General features: G+C 37.3%; 1 protein-coding gene across 1 annotated transcript in view; it reads right to left on the minus strand.

Moving 5' to 3' along the window:
- PDE10A (phosphodiesterase 10A) overlaps positions 1-20431 on the minus strand; it is a 196876-nt gene that overhangs the window by 150493 nt on the left and 25952 nt on the right. The window contains exons 3-5 of the mRNA XM_012663847.1: positions 17614-17642; positions 1512-1632; positions 275-324 (exon numbers count right to left, since the gene is read on the minus strand). Of these exons, the coding sequence (XP_012519301.1) occupies positions 275-324; positions 1512-1632; positions 17614-17642 (200 nt within the window). The remainder of the gene's footprint in view (positions 1-274; positions 325-1511; positions 1633-17613; positions 17643-20431) is intronic.

Genomic DNA, 20431 nt, shown 5'->3' on the forward strand with positions numbered 1-20431 from the left:
GCCATTCATAATAGAGGATACCACAAACCAAAGCAAAAAAAATTAAATAATTAAATTGTGAAATTATAACATTTTATACCTAAATGTCCACATATCAGTAAAATTCTTGACTGTCAATAACCGCATATACAAACAAAATACAAATTGAGTTTAAATTAAAGTACTTAGTTATGAAATGTCTGTTAAGTTGTTTGTAACTTAAGCTTTTTTTTTTTTTAAAGAGCTTATGATATTTTCTTATCTAGAGCACCAAAATCTAAATTTAGGTACTTACATTATTGCACTCTCCAAGGAAATACAGTGCAAATCCATCAGCGTTTGTGGCTGCCAAAGTAATGAAAAAGGAAGAAACTAATCTCAGTGGAAGAATATCACACATATGAATTCTCTACAGTGAGATCCAGATATGAGGTCTTTTGAATCCATTTGGTAACATAATCAATGGTCACGCAGTAAATAGAACAAAATAATTTATGGCTCTACTCAATAACATAGCTAGAATATCTCCTATATTTGTCATCAGTGATTGTAAATTTTAAGATATAACATCCTGAAATACATACAGCAGTCAATATACCATATAATATATTAAAATACCAGAAATGACATTCACGATATTGAATAACCAAAATAAGCATCAACCAAAAAGGATGATGTATACATCCACACATCATCATGGAAATAAACATAATTTAACTTACCTCAAATTGCTTCAAGGTCATCTGAAGGAAGTTACCACAGCAGGTAATAGCATGAGTCTTGGAGGGACTGCCTGAATTTGAACCCCTGCTTAACTCCTTTATAGCTTTGTGTCTTGGCTAAGGTATTTAACCTCTCTGTTCCACAGCTTCCTCATCAATAAAATGGTGATAATAACAGAAACTATCTCAGGAGGTTGTAATGCAAATAAGTGAGTTAAGGTCTGTAATATGCATAGAAAAGTGCCTAGCATGTACTTAGGTACGTAATAAATATCGCTATTACTGCATCATGAGTATTTTTATTTTCAAACAAAAAAACAAAAGATATAAGTACTATAGTAGGTGTCCTTCTAAAAAAAATCATGTGCTGGAAAAAAGTGCATCCTTCTAAAAAAGTAATTTTCTGATATAACTTTCCCCATTCTAATTACAATATAAGCCATTTCCTATGTGGTATATACAATTGTCATCCACCCAAATAAGTTTAAAAGCTTAGTGTCGCTTAAAATTTAAGTATTTCCTTTACAAAGATGTCATTTAATTCAATAAAACTATGCTTTCCAAAGAAAACTAGGTGTTAATTAGAAGGCATAGTATATCCCAATTATTTGGGATTAGATAATTCAAGAATTTTTAGGTTTGAGTCATTCTGGCAGTTTCATAAAAACATACTTTCATTTAACTTAGTCCAGCAACAGAAGTAAATAAATAACTTTCATCTGCCCTCTTAGTAAGTACATTAGTTTTTGCCAGGTTTTGCCAAAGAATCTCGGTCTGATTTTTCTAAAAGCAATACAAAACGTTTCTTACCTATTTTAATGATGCTACTCAATTCATAGAGGAGTAGTTGGTTGTCTCCTCCCGTATCCAGCCGTTGCTCTATGTAGCTGTTTAGTTCATATACAACTCCCTGCATATTCGTATCTTGGTACTTCAAATAAAAAATAACAAAAATAAAGGGCATAGTTAAAGAAAATAAACTATAATAAAAATCCCTTAGTGTGTAAAACATACTAGTAATACATATGACTTCAAACACTAGCTGTTCATTATGCTTTTATGGAGCATCATTTAAATATTATAATCTATTATATAAAACAAATATGAAGATCAGGTGATCAATGGAGTTTTAGCTCAGGTCTGTCTCAAAAATGAGCACCAGTTGGTTCTCAAACATATCCTACAGTAAGCACAGTTTTGGAATTCACATTTGGAGCAGACATGCTCAGTAACCGGCAGAATTCCCACGCTGAAGGATCCCCACATGGGGAAAGGATAAGGAAGTAAGACTTGGAGGAATCTGGGGCAAGACTGTCCCAAGTAGAGAGAACAAGAGAAATAAATTCATAAATATGACCAAAAAGCAGCAAAATAGAAACCTACCAAGCAATTCTTATGCTTCATCACAAACCTCAAAAAGCACTGACTGCTACTATCAGGTTCTTACCTATTGTTGCCGTTCCCTGCATCTCTTCCCAAGCACTGAGAGCCTCAACTCTATGATGAGGTTCTTGTACGGTCGTGCGTTCTGCGCTTGCATCTGCTGCACTCCTAGGCTGTACACACCATATCTCAGGTCTGATTCCCCTCCCTTTAGTCTTGTGGGTCCTACTAGCTTTGTTGCACACTCAACCATAGTAAACCACACTGGCCCTCAACCCAGTTTTCTGACTTTTTGTTGCTAAAAATTTATCTTCTTAACAGGCATAACTTCCCAGTTATTAATATTTTCTAGGTCCAGACTTTTTCCAAGTCCTGTTCATATGCAGGTACCAGTTGACAGTCAGAATTCACATAAAAAATCATGAACACTTGAAATTCTGACGCCTCTAGGACACGAGAGCATTTCAGGGGGGTCACAAAAACTTATGTTATTTCCTTTATCATCCGTAGACAAGATCCTATTTGAGCTTTCTCATGTTTTGAATAACCCCAGATAAAATATTCTACTCTAACATAACCTTCCTTCCTTACCACTTATTCAAACTCCTAGTTCTGTATTTTCTTTACCCCAAAGTCCTGGGAAAGGGCTTGTCTGAGAATGAAGCTAACTGAAAAGAAAGCTGAGCCAGAAGAGAGTGAGAGACTGAGTCATAATGACAAACTTTGAATCCCTAGATCTAGCCATGCAAAAGCTTTCACGTCTCAAAATCTATCACTGGGTACTTCCTTTTACATTAACCAATACATTCTCTGAATACTTCATTTTTCATGTGAGAGAGAAGCTTTAGCTAGTTTAAGGTGGATTTTTAGCCTTTCGGTAGCGAAGTCCCCACACAAATGATACCCAGGCTGACCCCTTCCTCTGACCACGTAATTCCGAGAGCAGGCCCTTTAGTAACGGGCTGCAAGCAGCGCTGAGATCAACAGCCACATGTTCTCCATCCCTCTGGACAGGAAATGGGTTGTCAAAAACAAGTGAGAACAAGAAGACATTCTGGGACATGGGCAGTTTACCATGAGATTTCATCTCACATCTCTGGGATTTAGTTTTTCTCATTTGTATAATAAAAAGAATGAATTATACTATCTTTAAAATACTTACAACACTTTCTATAATAATCTATGATCCAGGTTTTAAATTTTTTCTTGTTTATATTAAGCTTCATATTCTAACCTAACCTAATAGAGTATGTTAGCACATTGTTTTGTTTTGTTACTGATTACAATTATATAAATACTATTAACAGCAAAATGTTTTGCTATCACTACTATATTGATATAATAACTCTCAAATAATAAAAGCCTATCTACACAGTTAATGAATCAAACCATAATATACCATAAAACTTAAAATTACATGCAAGTGTGAAATAATAAGCATAATTATTACTTCGTTATTAGCTTTATGGTCATTTTGTTATTCATCAGTACTGTTACAAAAGGAAAGGCAGAGCAAACAAATGATAATGAGCTTCAAATCACATACTTCTGAGATGCTCTTCTGGAAACACATGATAAAGAAAGCTTACTAAGGAATCAATTCAATTTCAATGAATAAACTCTTTGAATTCTATGGCTTGACTGATAGAAAATTACAATAGCATGCTAACACAGATGTATTTTTACAGCATTTTTTAACTTCACAAAGTCCTTCCACTGCCTTTCTTATAAGAACCTTTAAGAAGTTTATACTGAGTATCACTGAGGCATTCATAATTCAAGATGCGTTAGAATTCCAAGGTAGAGCAAGTTGGGCACTACACAATTTCCCAAAACTTGAAATCAAATTGGACACCACATTACTCATTTTTTATTTCTTGCTGATTTCATGCAGTACTTGCTTTATTTGAGCAACCACTAAAAACATAACTTCACAAAGATACGACCTCGGTGAAAGAACTGCAGCGATCTAACATTAAACATGAACTGCATTAAGCTAACATTGAAACTGTGAGTTATGTCAAGGTCTGTCCAATAGATGTCATTGTGTTTCCCACGGAATTTTAGTATCTCCTGAATACCCGTGTGGGTTTGCTATAGTGCCTCGGGCAGGGTATTTAGAATACAGTTTGGTTACCAAGAAAAAGCCGCCCTCTTGCTCAGGGGGAAATAATATTTTATAGATACAATGATAATGAATGAAGCAGTATTAACCTTTGGTTCAGAAAGAAAGTAAGAGGTTAATCTAGCCAGGAGAATAAATGTTCCCAGACTTGTTAAAGTGAATTAGGTATTTACACACAGATTGGAAGACCACTTAACCAGAAGAGTTTAGTGGCAATTCAAGAATCAAATGGACGCTTGTGATCAGGATTAGTTTTGAAAGTCCACGATCCTATGGGGTAGCACCAACATATCCTCAAGGGCAACAATACACTAGAAAACATAATGAGATGAATGTTAAACTCGATAAATATTTAACAGCATAAAAGTGAGCTCTCAGTTCCTAGTGTAAGCCTCAATATTTGAGTATCTTCCTCTTATCATTCTTTAGATTTTTTTGTTTCTTTTTAATCTTTTTTATAATGTTTTATTTTGACATAAATTATATCTTATAGAAAACCAAAAGGATAGTACAAGAAATATCTGTATACGCCCCCAAAATTTTGTGTCCCTCCAAAGTTCCTATGCTGAAATCCAAACCCCCAATGTGATGGGGACATTAGAAGGTAGGGCCTTTGGGGGGTGACTGGGTCATGAGAACAGGACCTCATGAATGGGATTAGTGCCTTCACAAAAGAGACTCCAGAGATCTCCCTTGCCTGTTCCACTGCGTGAGGACATAGCAAGGGTGCCTGCAAACCAGAAAGCGGGCCTCGAACATCAAATCCGCCAGCACCTTAATCTTGGACTTCACAGACTCCGGAACTGTGAGAAATATTAAATTTCTGATGTTTATAAGCAACTCAGTCTATGGGACTTTGTTGCAGCTGCTGAACTAAGAAACCAAGATTCACCAATAATTTATATTTTATCTTATTTCCTTTAACATTCTCTGTAAATTCTATCAATCTATCTACTCACACACACGATGGTAATGAATACTTTCCCTTAATATCTAAGCGTTGATGACTGTGTTTCAAAAGACTGCCTCGCTTATTTATAGAATCCCTGCCTGCTCCCTTTCCCCTTCACCATGAATTCCTTGTCCAGGTCGATCCTGACGATCAGCTGTGATTATTTATCCTCCTGTCCCACTTGTTGCTCTTCTACCTCCCCTTAAGTATTTCCTCCTGCAGTTTCTTCCTCTAGTTCTTTAACACGCAGTCTCCACGCTCTTGAGCTGGTACAGCACACCTTGCTTACCCCGGCATGGTACTTTCAAACAGCTCTGTGCGGCATTTCCTCTGTGCTCAGTCACATTGCAAGACAAGTGAGAAGGCTGCTTTTTCTTTTTTTCCCATAGTGCTGGAATAGGCTCAAGGCGAATATCTACTGGTCCTCTGTTTTCCATTTAGGATTTTAAAACTTTTTAAAGTAAGTATTTGCAAAGGGTCCATGGCCTCCTCTATGCTACTGCCATGCTATGCTCTTCCTGTGAGGCTCAGATTTCCTCCGTTGGTCACTGCTATTGGTCATTCTTGGAGTAGTCAGGATTTTTCAGCCTATGTTGTTTGTGTACTATAAATCACCTTTATGTAATGAACTTTACTTTCAAATCCCTAACTCATTTTGATAACTTATCTTTAAGAATAGGAAGCAGGAAAAAACTTTAGCTGTTTCTTATAAAGTTAAACATACATTACCTTGTGACCCAGGAATTTTACTCTGATATTTGCAAAGATAATTCTAAACCCGTGTCACAAAAATATTTCTACAAGAAACAGTAGCTGTATTCATAACAGTCCCAAAATGGAAACATAAGCATTTTGAGTGTCCAACAGTATTAGAACAGATAAACATTTTTTAGTATATATTCATACAAGAGAATGCAACCAGCAATAGAAAAAAACAAACTACTGAAACACACAGCAGCATGGATGCATTTTACTGGTAACCTATTGAGCAAATCAAGCAGGTTCAAAAAAGTGTATATTGTATAATTCCATTTACTGTGCTTTGTATAGATATTAGGTTTTGTACAAATTGAAGGTTTGTGGCAACCCTGCATCAAACAAGCCCATTGGCACCATTTTTTCCAATAGCATGTGTTCACTTTGTGTCTCTGTGTCACATTTTGGTAATTCTCACAATATTTCAAATCTTTTCATTATTATTATGTTGTTGATCTGTGATCAGTGATCTTTGATATTACTAGTGTCAGTGTTCTGGGTGCCATGAACCACACCCACATGAGACAGTGACCTTAATGTATAAATGTTGTGTGTGTTCTGACTGCTCCACTGACCAGCCATTACCCCTCACTCTCCCGTTCCTTGGAAGTTCCTACTCCCTGAGACAAAACAATATAAAATTAGGTCAGTTAATAACTCTACAATGACATCTAATTGTCCAAGTAAAAAAAATAGCCATATGTCTCTCACTTTAACTCAAAAGCTACAAGTGAGTAAGCTTAGTGAGGAAGGCATGTGGAAAGCTGGCCTCTTGTGCCAAACAGTCAGCCAAATTGTGAATGCAAAGGAAAAGTTCTCGAAGGAAATTTCAAAGTGCTACTCCAGAGGCCAGAGCAGTGGCTCACGCCTGGGATTACATCCTGCCTCAGGATGCTGAGGCAGGAGGATTGTCTGAGCCCAGGAATTTGAGACCAGCCTGGGCAATAGCAAGATTCCATCTCTATAAGAAATAAAAAATTAGCCAGGTGTGGTGATGCACACCTGTAGATCCAGCTACTTGGGATCCTGAGGCAGGAGGATTGCTTGAGCCCAGGATTGGGAGGCTACAGTGAGCTATGAAGATGCCACTGCATTGTAGCCCAGGCAATAGAGTGAAATCTTGTCTTGGAACAAAAAATAAATAAATAAGTGCTACTCCAGTAAACACATGAATGGTAAGAAAGCAAAAGAACCTTACTGTTGATATGGAGAAAGTTTTAGTGGTCTGGACAGATCAAACCAGGCTCAAATTTCCCTTAAGCCAAAGCCTAATCCAGAGAAAGGTCCTAACTTTCTTCAATAACATGAAGGCTGAGAGATGTGAGAAAGCTGCAGAAGAAAAGTCTGAAGCTAGCACAGATTGGTTCATGAGGTTTAAAAAAAGAATCTGCCTCCATAACATAAAAGTGCAAGGTGAAGCTGCTAGTGCTGATGTAGAAGCTGCAGCAAGTTATTCAGAAGATCTAGCTAATATCACTGATAAAGGTGGCTACGCTAAACAACAGATTTTCAGTGTAGATAAAACAGCCTTAAATTGAAAGAAAATGTCATCTAGGACTTACATACCTAGAGAGGAGAAGTCAATGTATGGCTTCAAAATTTCACAGGACAGGCTGACTCTCTTCTTAGGGGCTAATGCAGCTGCTGATTTTAGCTTGAAGCAAAGCTCATTAACCATTCCGAAAATCCTAGGGCCCTGTAGAACTATGCTAAATCAACATTGCCTGTGCTTAGAAATAAAACAACGAAGTCTGAATGAAAGCACATCTGTTTACAGCATGGTTTACTGAATATTTTAAGCCCATAGTTGAGACCTACTGCTCACAAAAAAAAAGATTCCTTGAAAAATATTAGTGCTCATTGACAATGCACCTGGTCACCCAAGATCTCTGATGGATACTCACAAGAAGATAAATGTTGTTTTTATGCCTGATAACAGGCATGAAACCTCTTCTGCAGCTCATGGATCAAAGAGTAACTTTGACCTTCAAGTCTTACTATTTAAGAAATACATTTCATAAGGCTATAGCTACTCTAGACAGTGATTCCTCTGATAGATCTGGACATAGTAATTTGAAAACCTTCTGGAAAGGATTCACCATTGCTGTTGACAACATTTGCAGTTCATGAGGGGAGGTCAAAATGTCAACATTAAGAGGAGTTTGGAAGAAGGTGATTCCAACTCTCCTGGATGACTCTGAGGGCTTTGACACTTCAATGGAGAAAGTAACTGCAGGTGTGGTAGAAACAGCAAGAGAATTAGAAGTAGATCCAGAAGATGTGACTGATCTCATGTTGCAATCTCCTGATAAAACTTGAATGGATCAGGAGTTGCTTCTTATGGATGAGCAAAGAAAGTGGCTGTATCATATGGAATCTATTCCTCAGGAAGATGCTGTGAACACTGTTGAAATGACAACAAAGGGTTTAGAATACTGCATAAACTTAGCTGGCAAAGCAGCAGCAGAGTTTGAGAGGACTGACTCCAGTACTGAAAGATGCTCTACCGTGAGTGAAATGCTATCAAACACCCTTGCATGCTACAGAGAAATCTTTCCTGAAAAGAAGTGTCCATTCACATGGCTAAACTTCATTTTGTCTTATTTGAAGAAATTACCACAATCACACAAACCTTTAGCAACCACTACTCTGATCAGTCAGCAGCCATCAACACTGAGGCAAGACCCTCCCCCAGCAAAAAAAACTACCACTTGCTGAAGGCTCAGGTTATCACTAGCATTTTTAGCAATAAAACAATAAATTATTTTTAATTAAGGTATCTACATTTTTTAGACATAATGCTGTTAACACTTTATAGATGACAGGATAGTGTAAATGTAACTTCTATATGGGCTGGGAAACCATAAAATTTGTGCGACTCACTTTATTGCAATATTTGCTTTATTTCCCCGATCTGGAACCAAACCCCCAATATCTCTGAGGAATACTTGTATGTAAATAAGTTTTTGTAAATGAATATTTCTTTAGCAACGTGTCAAGCACTTACATTGTAACTATAACACTAGGCTCCTGCTCGCATGAAGTTTAAATCGTAGTGAAGGAAATAGAAAAACATAAAAATATCCACTAGTGAAAACATCTATGACAAAAATAAAACATCTTCCATACCTTGTTGCCATCTTTAATAAACCGTAATCTAGGATAGAGTGGATGTTATGCACAGCTATTCTATGGCTGGGTCACTGTTATGTTCCTTCCCACACAATGAAGAAAGCTCCCAAACAATAACCTTTAAACAGCCTTCAATTCTGGGGACCAAGACTCGCTATCGGGATGGGCTCCTCTGCTGGAATACTTTTTAAAATCTTTAATCTAAAATAGATTTGTAACTGCCAACAACGGTATGACAAAACAGGTGGGAAGTTAAAATCTTGTGAAAGAGGAATGTATTTAGTTCCCACTTTTAACATTTCTCATAATGGTTTGGTACTGTTTTTTAGATAAAATGACTCCTTGCCCACTACCGTAGTGATTAATAAGATATGTATCTTCTATATACCATCAACATCACTTTATTATTATGGAATCAGGAACAAATTTTAATAGACAAAGGGCCCATGTCTGTAATCTACTGTTAAGGTTATGTGTTTTAGCTTAAATACAAACAAAAATCACTGTCTTTAGCAAAAATTTTCCTATATTTAAATGGTTGATATGAGCTATTTCCATACAGCGGAATGGTATCTTCAGTTATGCAGAAAAATATTTTACAGCTGATTCACTCAGGAAGCCAATGTGCTCAGAGCTGACGCGCCACGTAGGTTTCTGAGGTTTCCATGGCTGTAGCTGTCAAAATGAAATCTAGGCTAAAACAACCAATCCATAATTATGATAAGAATTTTTCTTTCCGGTTTTCACAAAACACAAATTCGAGTGCCTGAAGATATTTCAACTTCTGTAATGTGGATTTTGCTTGCAGGCATCCCTGGGGGAGTCTTGCTCACAAAAGTTGGGTGATTTTACATCCGGGTGAGACATTCCTGTTGGGCTCTTCGATTTTCAAAATTCAGAATGTCAGAATCTCACTTTACCTGACTGGAACGTTACATGTATCACCTGTTTCTCTGGCTTCTAAATGTTATAGATATGTTGATAATAAACAGGATAAGAAATGCCTTCCAGGTACTTGTTTATAAAGTATCATCTCGAACAGCCCAAAACCCACCTCTCAGGCAAAGTCTGATTTAAAGGAAGTTATATTTAAGGACATTTAAAGAGACATGCCTTCTATCCACTTCTCCACATGTTCTCAGCTCTACCCTTGGCTCACATCGCATTAGCCCTGTGGTAACATGAGAAATTACCCCGGTAATTCTAACACGTGTCCACCCTAATCCAGCCATCTGTACGGTCACTTCACTTACTGAACACAGAATCACATTTTAATATTATGCCTTTGAATCTTATCGAATATTGCTACAAAATCAGATATATAAACTTAGATTTGCATTTTTATGAAGTCCAGTATTTAAAACTTTGTCCTGAAAAAGACTGATTGGTATCTTTCACTTAAACAATAAGTCAATCAATTTACTTTGGTTTATACTTTACCTGATTGGAAATTAAAAGCCAGGTTTTCTACTCATCCATAGAAAAGTATTGACTCCTACAATTTTTTTCTTTCTATTTTTTTCTTTGTTTTATTTGTTTGGTTATGCTTGTTTTTCTGATAACCAGTTAGAAAATCTCTTTTCAGATGATAGGGTAAGAAAAGAAATTGCAAGTGAGTGAACGGTGACCCGGAGAAGGCAGACCTGCTGTGGGAGCTGGCGTGGCCCCTCCGCAAGAACAGTCTGCGCTTCCGTCAGACCCCTCCCTGTCCTACGGCATCACATTTCCTCTCTCCTGGGTCATTTCCATAAATACATAAACATGCTGTCATTTATCCCATTTTAAAAAAGAAAAAAATTAAAAACGAAACATCTCTCTCAAGCTGGCTTACCACCCTGCTTCTCTCTGCCTTTTTAAGGCAAAACTCCACGAAACAATTGTCACTATTTGCTGCCTACAATTTCTCTTCTCTCTCTCTATCTTCTGTCACTCACTCTAATCACTCTAATGAAATAGCTCTTATTGAGGTCACCAATGAGCTCCACATTGCCAAATCCAAAGGTCAATTTTCGGTCTTCCTGCCCTTCGAAATACCAGCAACATTTCATATAGCGCATTACTCTCTTTTGCTTGAAATAATTTCTTCACAACTCCAAGACACACACGCCCCTGGTTCTCCTCCTGCCTCATGGACACTCGTGTTCAGACTTCTTCGCGAGTTCTTCCTCCTACCTCAGACGTCGCATTGCCATGTCCGGGAGCTGGTCCACACTCACTTCTCAAGTGATCTCATCCAGGCTCATGACTTTGCATACCATCTAAATGCTAACGGTTCTTAAATCATTCATGTTACTAATGATCTCAAATTATACTCTAACCCAGACCACTTCCCTAAACTCCAGAATTATGTATCTAACCTACTACTGAACATCTCCGTTTAGAAATGTATTAGGCATCTCCAACTTAGCACATCCCAAACCAGTCTCACTGCTAGTGACTGCCACACGCACACACACACGCTGACCTGCCGCTCCTGCAAGCCCGCTCACGTAGGTAACGGCAACCCACCCCTCCACTGGCTCTGATGTCATCCTTTCTCCTCTCTTTTTTTATATCACACATCTGGATTAATCAACAATTCTTGTTAGCTCTCCCATAAATATAAATACACATACACACACATACGTGTCTGTATTTTTCTTCCATCTATGATATCCAAGCATTTTTCCCTGCCTCCACTAGCACCAGTGTGGACCAAACCATCTTCTCCTCTTACTAGCCTTCTACGTGCCAATCTCCCTTGGCATTGAAAAATTATTCTTAAAAGTGCTGTTAAATTCATTTGCTTAGGATTTCTGCACTTGTTTACACTAATAAAACTGTTCAACAGTTTTTTAATTTGTTTAATGCTTTTTCTATTTTATGTAATGCTCTAATTTTTGTGTCTGGGATAACATTCCCTTCTGGGATGAGTCCTTTTCCAAGCTTCTAAAATACCGACTTTAGATAATGTAGGAATTTTCTCCTGCTTAAGGTTTGGTAGAATTATTCGGTAAAAGTTTTGGGGCATCACGCCATTTTAGGGGGTCTTTCACTAATTTTTCAGTTTTATAATTGGTAACAGTATATTCAGGTTTCTTAACTCTTCTTCAATCACTTTTGATAATTTATAAACTTCCTCAAAATTAGACATTTCACCTAAATTTTCAAATATATTAGTATGTAGTACTCCCTATGAAATTATTAATAATAATCTCCCTGTTGTCCATATTTAAATTTCCTTTCTCATGCCTAATAATTGCATTTTCTTATTTCTTGAATAGATTGCCAAAGATAGTCTATTTTGTTGATATATTTAAGGAAATATCTCTTGTATTATTAATCAAGTCTATATTTTAAATTTTCGTCCATTAATTCTTCTCATATTTTATTAATTCATCCTCTCTGCTTTTTAAAAGTTTGTTTTTGGTTTTCTAATAAATAAATATAAGAACACAAGTATTTATCTTATTTTGGCTACATCTCTTAGATTTAGTAGACTTTATCTCCATTTTACATATGAGGCTTTAAAAAGTTTTTTCCAAAAGGTCATTCAGATAGAGTGGCAAAGCAGGAATTCAAATCTAAGCGTGATTTACACAAAATCAGAGAAGCTCTTTGAAACGCATCTCACATAGCAGACGTAGAGATGTATTCACACAAAAGGTAATCTAGTTAACATATGTAAATAGGTTTATTTGCTTTAAATAAAAATATTAAAATGATGTCATGCCATTTATACATGAAAAGATGTATAAATGCTATTTTAATGTGGTTAAAATGAAACTTCCAAGTGGAACTGTAATTTGATAAATCAACTCAGCAATGTGTATTAAATGCCATAAATTAACCATGTCCTTTGACTTAGTAACCTCAGATCTTAGCATTTTTCCATAAGCAATATTTCACAAGAATAAAACTGCTACATACAGAAATATAACCAGCCTATGAAAAGTTACAATCTGAAGATCCAGCGATGGAATGAAAAAGCAGAAAATTACCAAGTAAAAACTCAATGGGGTATTTTTAGTCATTAAAGATAATATCAGACTGCATAAATATGAAAATGTTTACAGCATAATAAACAGAAATCAAAATAGTATATGCATTGTAATTATTGTTATGTAAATGTATATATGTGCAGAAGAAACCAGAGGAAAATACTCCCAACTGATATTATTGATTGCATTAAAGCAATTTTAATATACTTCAGAGACACAGGTCTTATCTTTTAAATATGCAAGTATAAATGATTTTACTGAATACAAGTAGGTCTAGACAAACTATATGGGACCAGGATTAAAGCACAAGTGTTGAAAGTAGCCTTCACAAGGTGTGATACTCAACCTCAAATGCAGGAATAAGAAGAGAGGAGTTGGAGATACTTTGATATACAGACTAACAAACAAAAACAGAAGGAGCTTGTGTCAGACAGCCTCAGTCTTCTCATAAACACCGAAGTGGCTATAATTAAGAGTGATGGGCCGGGCGCAGTGGCTCACGTCTGTAATTCTAGCTCTCTGGAAGGCCGAGGCCGGTGGATCTTATGAGCTCAGGAGTTCGAGACCAGCCTGAGCAAGAGCGAGACCCCATCTCTACTAAAAAAATAGAAAGTAGCTGGATAACTAAAAATACATTTATATAAAAAATTAGCTGAGCATGGTGGCACATGCCTGTAGTCCCAGCTACTTGGGAGGCTGAGGCAGGAGGATCGCTTGAACCCAGGGGTTTGAGGTTGCTGTGAGCTAGGCTGACGCCACGGCACTCACTCTAGCCCGGGAAACAAAGCGAGATTCTGTCTCAAAAAAAGAAAAAAGAGTGATGGAGACAAGCTTGGGTTGATGATCAAGTGGTGGAAAAACCCAGAACACCTTCCATGTGAAGAAATCTCATCAAGCCTAGGGTATCACGCAAAGGCTGACAATGCACCCGATCAGCAAATAAAGCTCATATTTAACAGAAAAAAATAAAATAAATAATCACTAAAGAAATGGTGGCATCCAGAAACACGTATCAGCAATGTTTTCTCTAAGATTACTGCAATCTGCTCTAAGAAAATTCTATTCACGGAAAATCACATGCTTACATGATAATTACCTAGGCAGAGGGTGGTTTAATGACTTCCACAAGGCTCAGGTGCTTTTAATTTAGAGGTCATTCATTCATTTAAGTAATGATGCCATGTTATTTCTCAAACAGATTTATACAGAAACGCTGGAAATTCTAAGTTCTATCTTCAATGACTCTTGATTAGTCATGGAGCATAATCATGATCACAACTAATCAGATGTTGAAGTCTTATTTGAAATCACATGAAAGAGTTGATTAAGTTAATCCTCTTATTTGGGGGGGTGTGTTTTACAGCAGAGGTCCTGACCCTTTTTGGCACCAGGAACCGGTTTCATGGAAACTTCTTTCCACAGACCTAGGGGGGAGGGGCGGGAGGGATGGTTTTAGGATGACCCAAGTGCATTACATTTATTGTGCACTTTATTCCTATTATTATTACACTGTTAACCTCTCTGCTACTGATAATCTGCATTTGTAGCCATTCCCCATCACCGCCTCGGCTCCACCTCAGATCATCAGGCATTAGATTCTCATAAGGAGCGCACAGCCTAGATCCCTCACATGCACAGTTTATAATCGGGTTTGTGCTCCTATGAGAATCTAATGCCACCGCTGATCTGACAGGAGGCGGAGCTCAGGCGGTGATGTGAGCCACGGGAGCGGCCGTAAATACAGATGAAGCTTCACTCACTCACCCACTGCTCACCTCCTACTGTGTGGACTCTTTCTTAACAGGCCAAGGACTGGTACCAACCCGCAGCCCAGGGGTTGGGAACCGCAGTTTTACAGTGTTCCTTCTTATTTTTTTAGAGATTATGCATTTAAAAGAGTGGGAGCAACAAAGCATCCCACTCTAGATCTTAGGCAGCTAGAAGGTTCTTAAGCTGCATTGTAAGAACAGACACCAATTAAGAAAGTTCTACCATTCTATCCTTCAGGAAAAAAATTGTTAAGCAAAAAAAGAGTTAAACTGAAAAGAAGAAAGAATAAACAGATAATACAAATAAATACAAAGGATTTGAATAGCAGGGAGAAAATTACTTGTGTAAAATTACCTAAAAATTCCATAAAGAAATAATGTTCGATTACATATAAACTTTTTTCCTTCTGTGTAAAATCAAGAATTGCTCTCACAGTTCAAATCTGTAGTAAAACACATTTTGAAGAGAAAAAAGTCTATTTTACTCAACTTCTTGTTAAGCTGAATGAGGTCCCAAGTCCACTGTTAATATTTATAAGAATTCAGACATACATCTTACAACCTAAACTTTTGAACATTACTATTACGAAGCAACATAACCTCAACCAAATAAAACTGGGCTCTACATGAAAAATTTTAAATTAATTTCTGACATTGAGAAGGAGAAACACTAAAAAGAAAACAGAAAAGCAAGAAACAGAGAAAGAGAGTGAGCGAGTTTATAAATGTTTTCAGGCTACTGTTTTTCAGTGTTTCCATCTTCCAGTAGAAAAATCAAACCCTAACAAATGGAACAAAATCCCCTGGACCCTCATCCCATGCTACTCCACACGTCTACCAACCTGACCCGTCTTCCCACTCCTCCCTCCCTGCTGACCAAATCCTTCCACTGTGCCCTGGAACTCACTATCATCAACAAACACTTTTACACTGAAAGGAATAGTTTTTGGTTTTTTTTTTAATCTTTTGCCCCAACTGAAACCTTTCTGCCCTCCTGATAATACTGCTTACTACAGCACAACTGATTATCACATAATGTAAAATTAATCTGTGAAATGTACGGTCACAGGTATTAATTAAATAATTCAGATATTTCTTAAATGCAGTAACAGATATTTTATAAATGTGAATAAAAGACTGGCTATCCCAGGAAAAATGAGTATTTTAAAAGCTGACATCCTATGACAGTCTGCCCCTTCACTTTACTAACAACCAAAGAAAAGTAAAAACAAGAAGACAGCTGAATTAGTGATGAAACTAGGCAATCATGGCTGCTACATGCCATAAATTCCAAGACAGTTTTTCTGGACATGATACCAATGAAGCCAAATTAAAAAGAGTCACTAAGAGCTTAGTTAAAATTCCTCGTTCCCAAGAAAATGATACTGTTGCATAAAGTAAATAAAAATTATTCTGGGGAAAACAATGACATAAGATCCCATTTAATATGGTTAAGAGTTGACTGTGAACTCCTGCTGTCTTCAACAGCGCCCTGTATTTAGAAACAGCCTGAATGAAAATCCAGGGAAACTTCATGATTCACTAACAGAACTGAGCATTTTTTTTAAAACTTGGCATGCAAAAACACTAAATAGAATGTATGTAGTTGCACCGTTTACCAGACCAAGTTAAAATGAAGACAAGACAATGAAATCTGGAATTTGTTTCAATCAAACTGGATAAAAATCACAGCGATCCACTCCCTCTGTGGGAATGTCCGCAACTCCGGAGAGTCCAGAGAGTCCCTCAGTCACTTCAGATTGCGCTGGCCACTGAACCTCAAGATGTAGCCTCTCAACACACTGTCTAGCAGGGGCATTCTAAGGATATTTGCACAAAAAGTAAACAGAGATAAGGAAAATCTAACTATGAATAGCACACTTATCATTCAAGGAAAAACACAAATTTTAAAAAGAAATCAACAAATGGCCCCTCCACATATATAACAAAATTTTAAAAAGAAGAAAAAAGCCTACTAAAAATATCCAAAATGTCAGTATTATACTAGTATACACAGGATAAAAGCTAATTTTGGATGTCGTGGGAGGAAGAATATATGCAAAATAAATTTTAGGAAAGCATCTGCCTTGCACTTTCAAGAAAATTAAAGAAAAATTAACGAATAAGATATTATCAATGAGATCATAACACAGATTGAAATGAAGAAAAAGCACCCAAAATACACAAGTAATTTTAATTAGAAAGAGCCATTTTGAATTTAAGTAGAATTAGAAAGTACAGAAGAGAATTATGCTGCGGAAGTTCAAGCTAAAGAACGATGCAGAGAATAAATCTGAGTGGTTCTAGAAGGTGCAGCAAAAGAACAGGAAAAGATGGAAGACACGGTAGCCAGTAATCTTGAAAGGAAAAAATAAACGGGAAAGAACCTACGCCCCAAGAAACAAGTAGAATATAGGGAGCTTCAGCCCTTCAATCCCCACACAAACATTTCCCAGCTCTGGCCCGGACTGCAATGACCACAGGGGCTGGTGGGTCCAGGAGGATCTGTGTGACCCCAGAGCTTGGACATTCCGGGTGGGCTGTCTTCCAGGTAGAGAACAATGATGACCAAAGTGCCAGCTCTCCTTCGATCAGACTCTTTTCCTCCCGCTCCACTCCCCCGCCCACGGCTGCCTCCAATTTGCAACCGCTCTACTGACTTTATTCCATATTAATGAGTGATACTTTGGAGAGGGAAATCAGTGTTTGCCATTATTTTTCTAATACGTTAACATGTTAGAGTACTGAGAAAATGTACAAAAATATTTCTCATTTCCAATACTATGGTAGTAAACATTATATTCACATTACTTACCCTGCTGACTTCCTTAGGAGCTGATTCATCTGGGGGATGAAGAAGGAAGGGGAAAAAACACAATTAGAAACTCCAAGAAGATTCTGAAATACAAAGCATGTCATTCACCCTCAATAAACTCAAAGGCTCTTTGCAATGCTTCCTCTTACAAAATGTACGAATTTGATTTTAAAAAACTGTAAAGGTTAAACATAAATTTAGAGTTAGAAGTATACATTCATTTCAGAGGGAAAATGAATACCACCACCACAATCCTTTGCCCGATTACATCTTTTAGAGGTTCTAAAATGAACGTGCCTGCAAATACAGCTACACCTGTATCTAAACATGGGGTTTACAACACTTGCAGTCGTCTACACGATACAACCCACATGAACATCCCAAACGACCGTTAACACTTGCAACAGGGTTAATTCCATCAGACCTGGAGCTGGCCTGAGCCGTTTTGCTGAAATAAGAAATGCACCTGTATGGCACCCTGGTCAAGGAGTGAAACGTACCCAGTAACAGTGCTGCGTATCCCAGCTTTGTCAGCATTGTTCATTGGTAAAGTTAGACTAATGGTTTGCACTAGGTCTAGCTACAGGCAAGAAAATGCCTGTGTGACCAACAGGGTGTAAGAAACAAGCCAGCAGAGACCCCCTTTGGGTGGGCTGGCTCTGAATGTCATTGGTGTGGCCCTGATACACGAAGGGTTACTGGAACTCAGGCTGGCCTCTCCAGACTCCTTGCTGGAGGCATCCTTTAATTTAATGCTGTGGCATCATCATGTCTGTTCCCTGCAATAAAGTTTAGACTCGCAAGCATCGTCATTTGGGCTTTTATGTCTTTTTTCGTAATCAAACCTATCTGTCACCATCAGTGCACATTTAACATGACAAAAATTGAACATACTCTGTGTCACTCCAGAACACAGCCTAGCTTATCTAGATACCATGAAAAATATGCCCACATCTCCGTCCCACAAGTTCAGGCAAAGCAGTTATTCTCCTTTCTCCGTTAATATCCATGTTAACTAAATTACTGAGTCCCGATGTTTCCTTTTTTCTATAATCTTTCTCAGACTTACTGCTCACTACCAATTTCCTCACATGACAACCAGTCAAGTTCCAAGTCACATATCAACCAACAACTTCCAAGCTGGTCCCTGAATCCAGTCTGTACCCATTATGTGCAATCACACCTATGCCTAGACACACACACACACACACACACACACACACACACACACACACACCCCTCTTCTACTCTCTCTCTCTCTCTCTCTCTGAATCACTCACCCAGTTTGTCTCTCAAAAATATTCCATCTACTATGGCCCTCAAATACTTCAGAACCTAAAGTAAACTAGATTTCAACACAGGGCAAACACTGACTTTACTTGAGGACCTTTTAAAAAACACCAAGGTCAGTGCTATTAGACAGTAGGTGTTCAAAAAACACTGTCTATTGGTTGTAATACTGTATTATTACACACTTGCTTATAGATTTTATAATTGATGCACAATGGTTAGAGTATTTCATTGGCCTTCCCAAAGAATGTAACGATGTCATAGGAAAAACATTTTATCTTCTACAATGAAGTCTGATAATAAAAAAACTTCAACTCCTAATGCTTTATCCTCTCCTAGACCTCTCCAAGATGAGATTATTTAATCATTACAACAAATTTATTAACCGATTATAAAGTTGTAGAGGCATATATGCTTTTTAAAGTATTTTTATCTAAGAAATTCAATGAGCATGTTTGAAAAAGTCTAACTGAATTAAAAAGCATATAATGAAAGGCAGTAGTGTGTGAATAGGTTTAATACTAAGACTGCATGGAGTTTATCAAGCTATGGCACTTTGGAATTTTCCACCCTCCACTAATCACCACTACAGATTTGAAAGATAGTTCAATGGAAGAACAGTTTGAATGTCCAGACATCTACAGATAAATGTTCCTTTGGCTTTTTCCATTAGTCTTGCTTAGTTAGTACTTCTCAAACTTGTGTGTGCATAAGATACACTACTTGTATGTATTTATAAAACCAACTATTGCTTGTTTTATAGGCAATTTATAGTATTTGAAAGAAAAATTTTACCTGTTGTCGATTTATGACTTTTCCCCTTACAAACTAATTTAGAAATCTATCCTCTATATATTCCTCCAACTTAGCAGTCAAACAGTTTTTGTCAAATGAATGTCAAGTCACTAGCTGCATTACTTTGGGCAAGACGCCTGACGTCTTTTGCTACCTTACAAGTGTGAAGCGAAATAACAATACAAATGGTTACTGGAAAAGATTCCCGCCCCCATTTGAAAATGAAAGACCATTTTCAAAGTAATACAGAGGAAATGTCACCACCTGTCACTCATGCAATTCATGACTTCTCGCAGATCACATATGATTTCAGGTTAAGAACCCATGGCTTAGAATGTCACCTTCCCTGTACACGTCCAGCGTGCCCTCCTGATTGAACTGCCGGAATGGCATTTCGCACAGTTCAGCAACGAAGCTCTCTTTGAAACGAAAGGGTAGGGGAACGAGGAAAAGAACAAAACACAAATCTGCATACCAGATTTCGAATCATTGATGAGCTTCAAACTAGCAACAAAAAGGTTCCCAAGAGAAGACACTAATTTTTATGCAGCCTAGGAGTTCTGTAAACATTTGTTTATTCAACAAATATTTACTGAGGAACCACCGTGTGTCAGGTACTTATCCCTGTTCCCAAGGAGCTGGCAATCTATTGGGATGAATAAACAAGGAAACAAATAAAATAATTTCAGAAAAAGTATGTCTATGCTTGTTAAAGAGAAATTTAAAAAAAAAA

This window comes from Propithecus coquereli, unplaced genomic scaffold (genome assembly GCF_000956105.1).
Source record: "Propithecus coquereli isolate 6110/MARCELLA unplaced genomic scaffold, Pcoq_1.0 Scaffold834, whole genome shotgun sequence".
Taxonomy (NCBI): domain Eukaryota; kingdom Metazoa; phylum Chordata; class Mammalia; order Primates; family Indriidae; genus Propithecus; species Propithecus coquereli.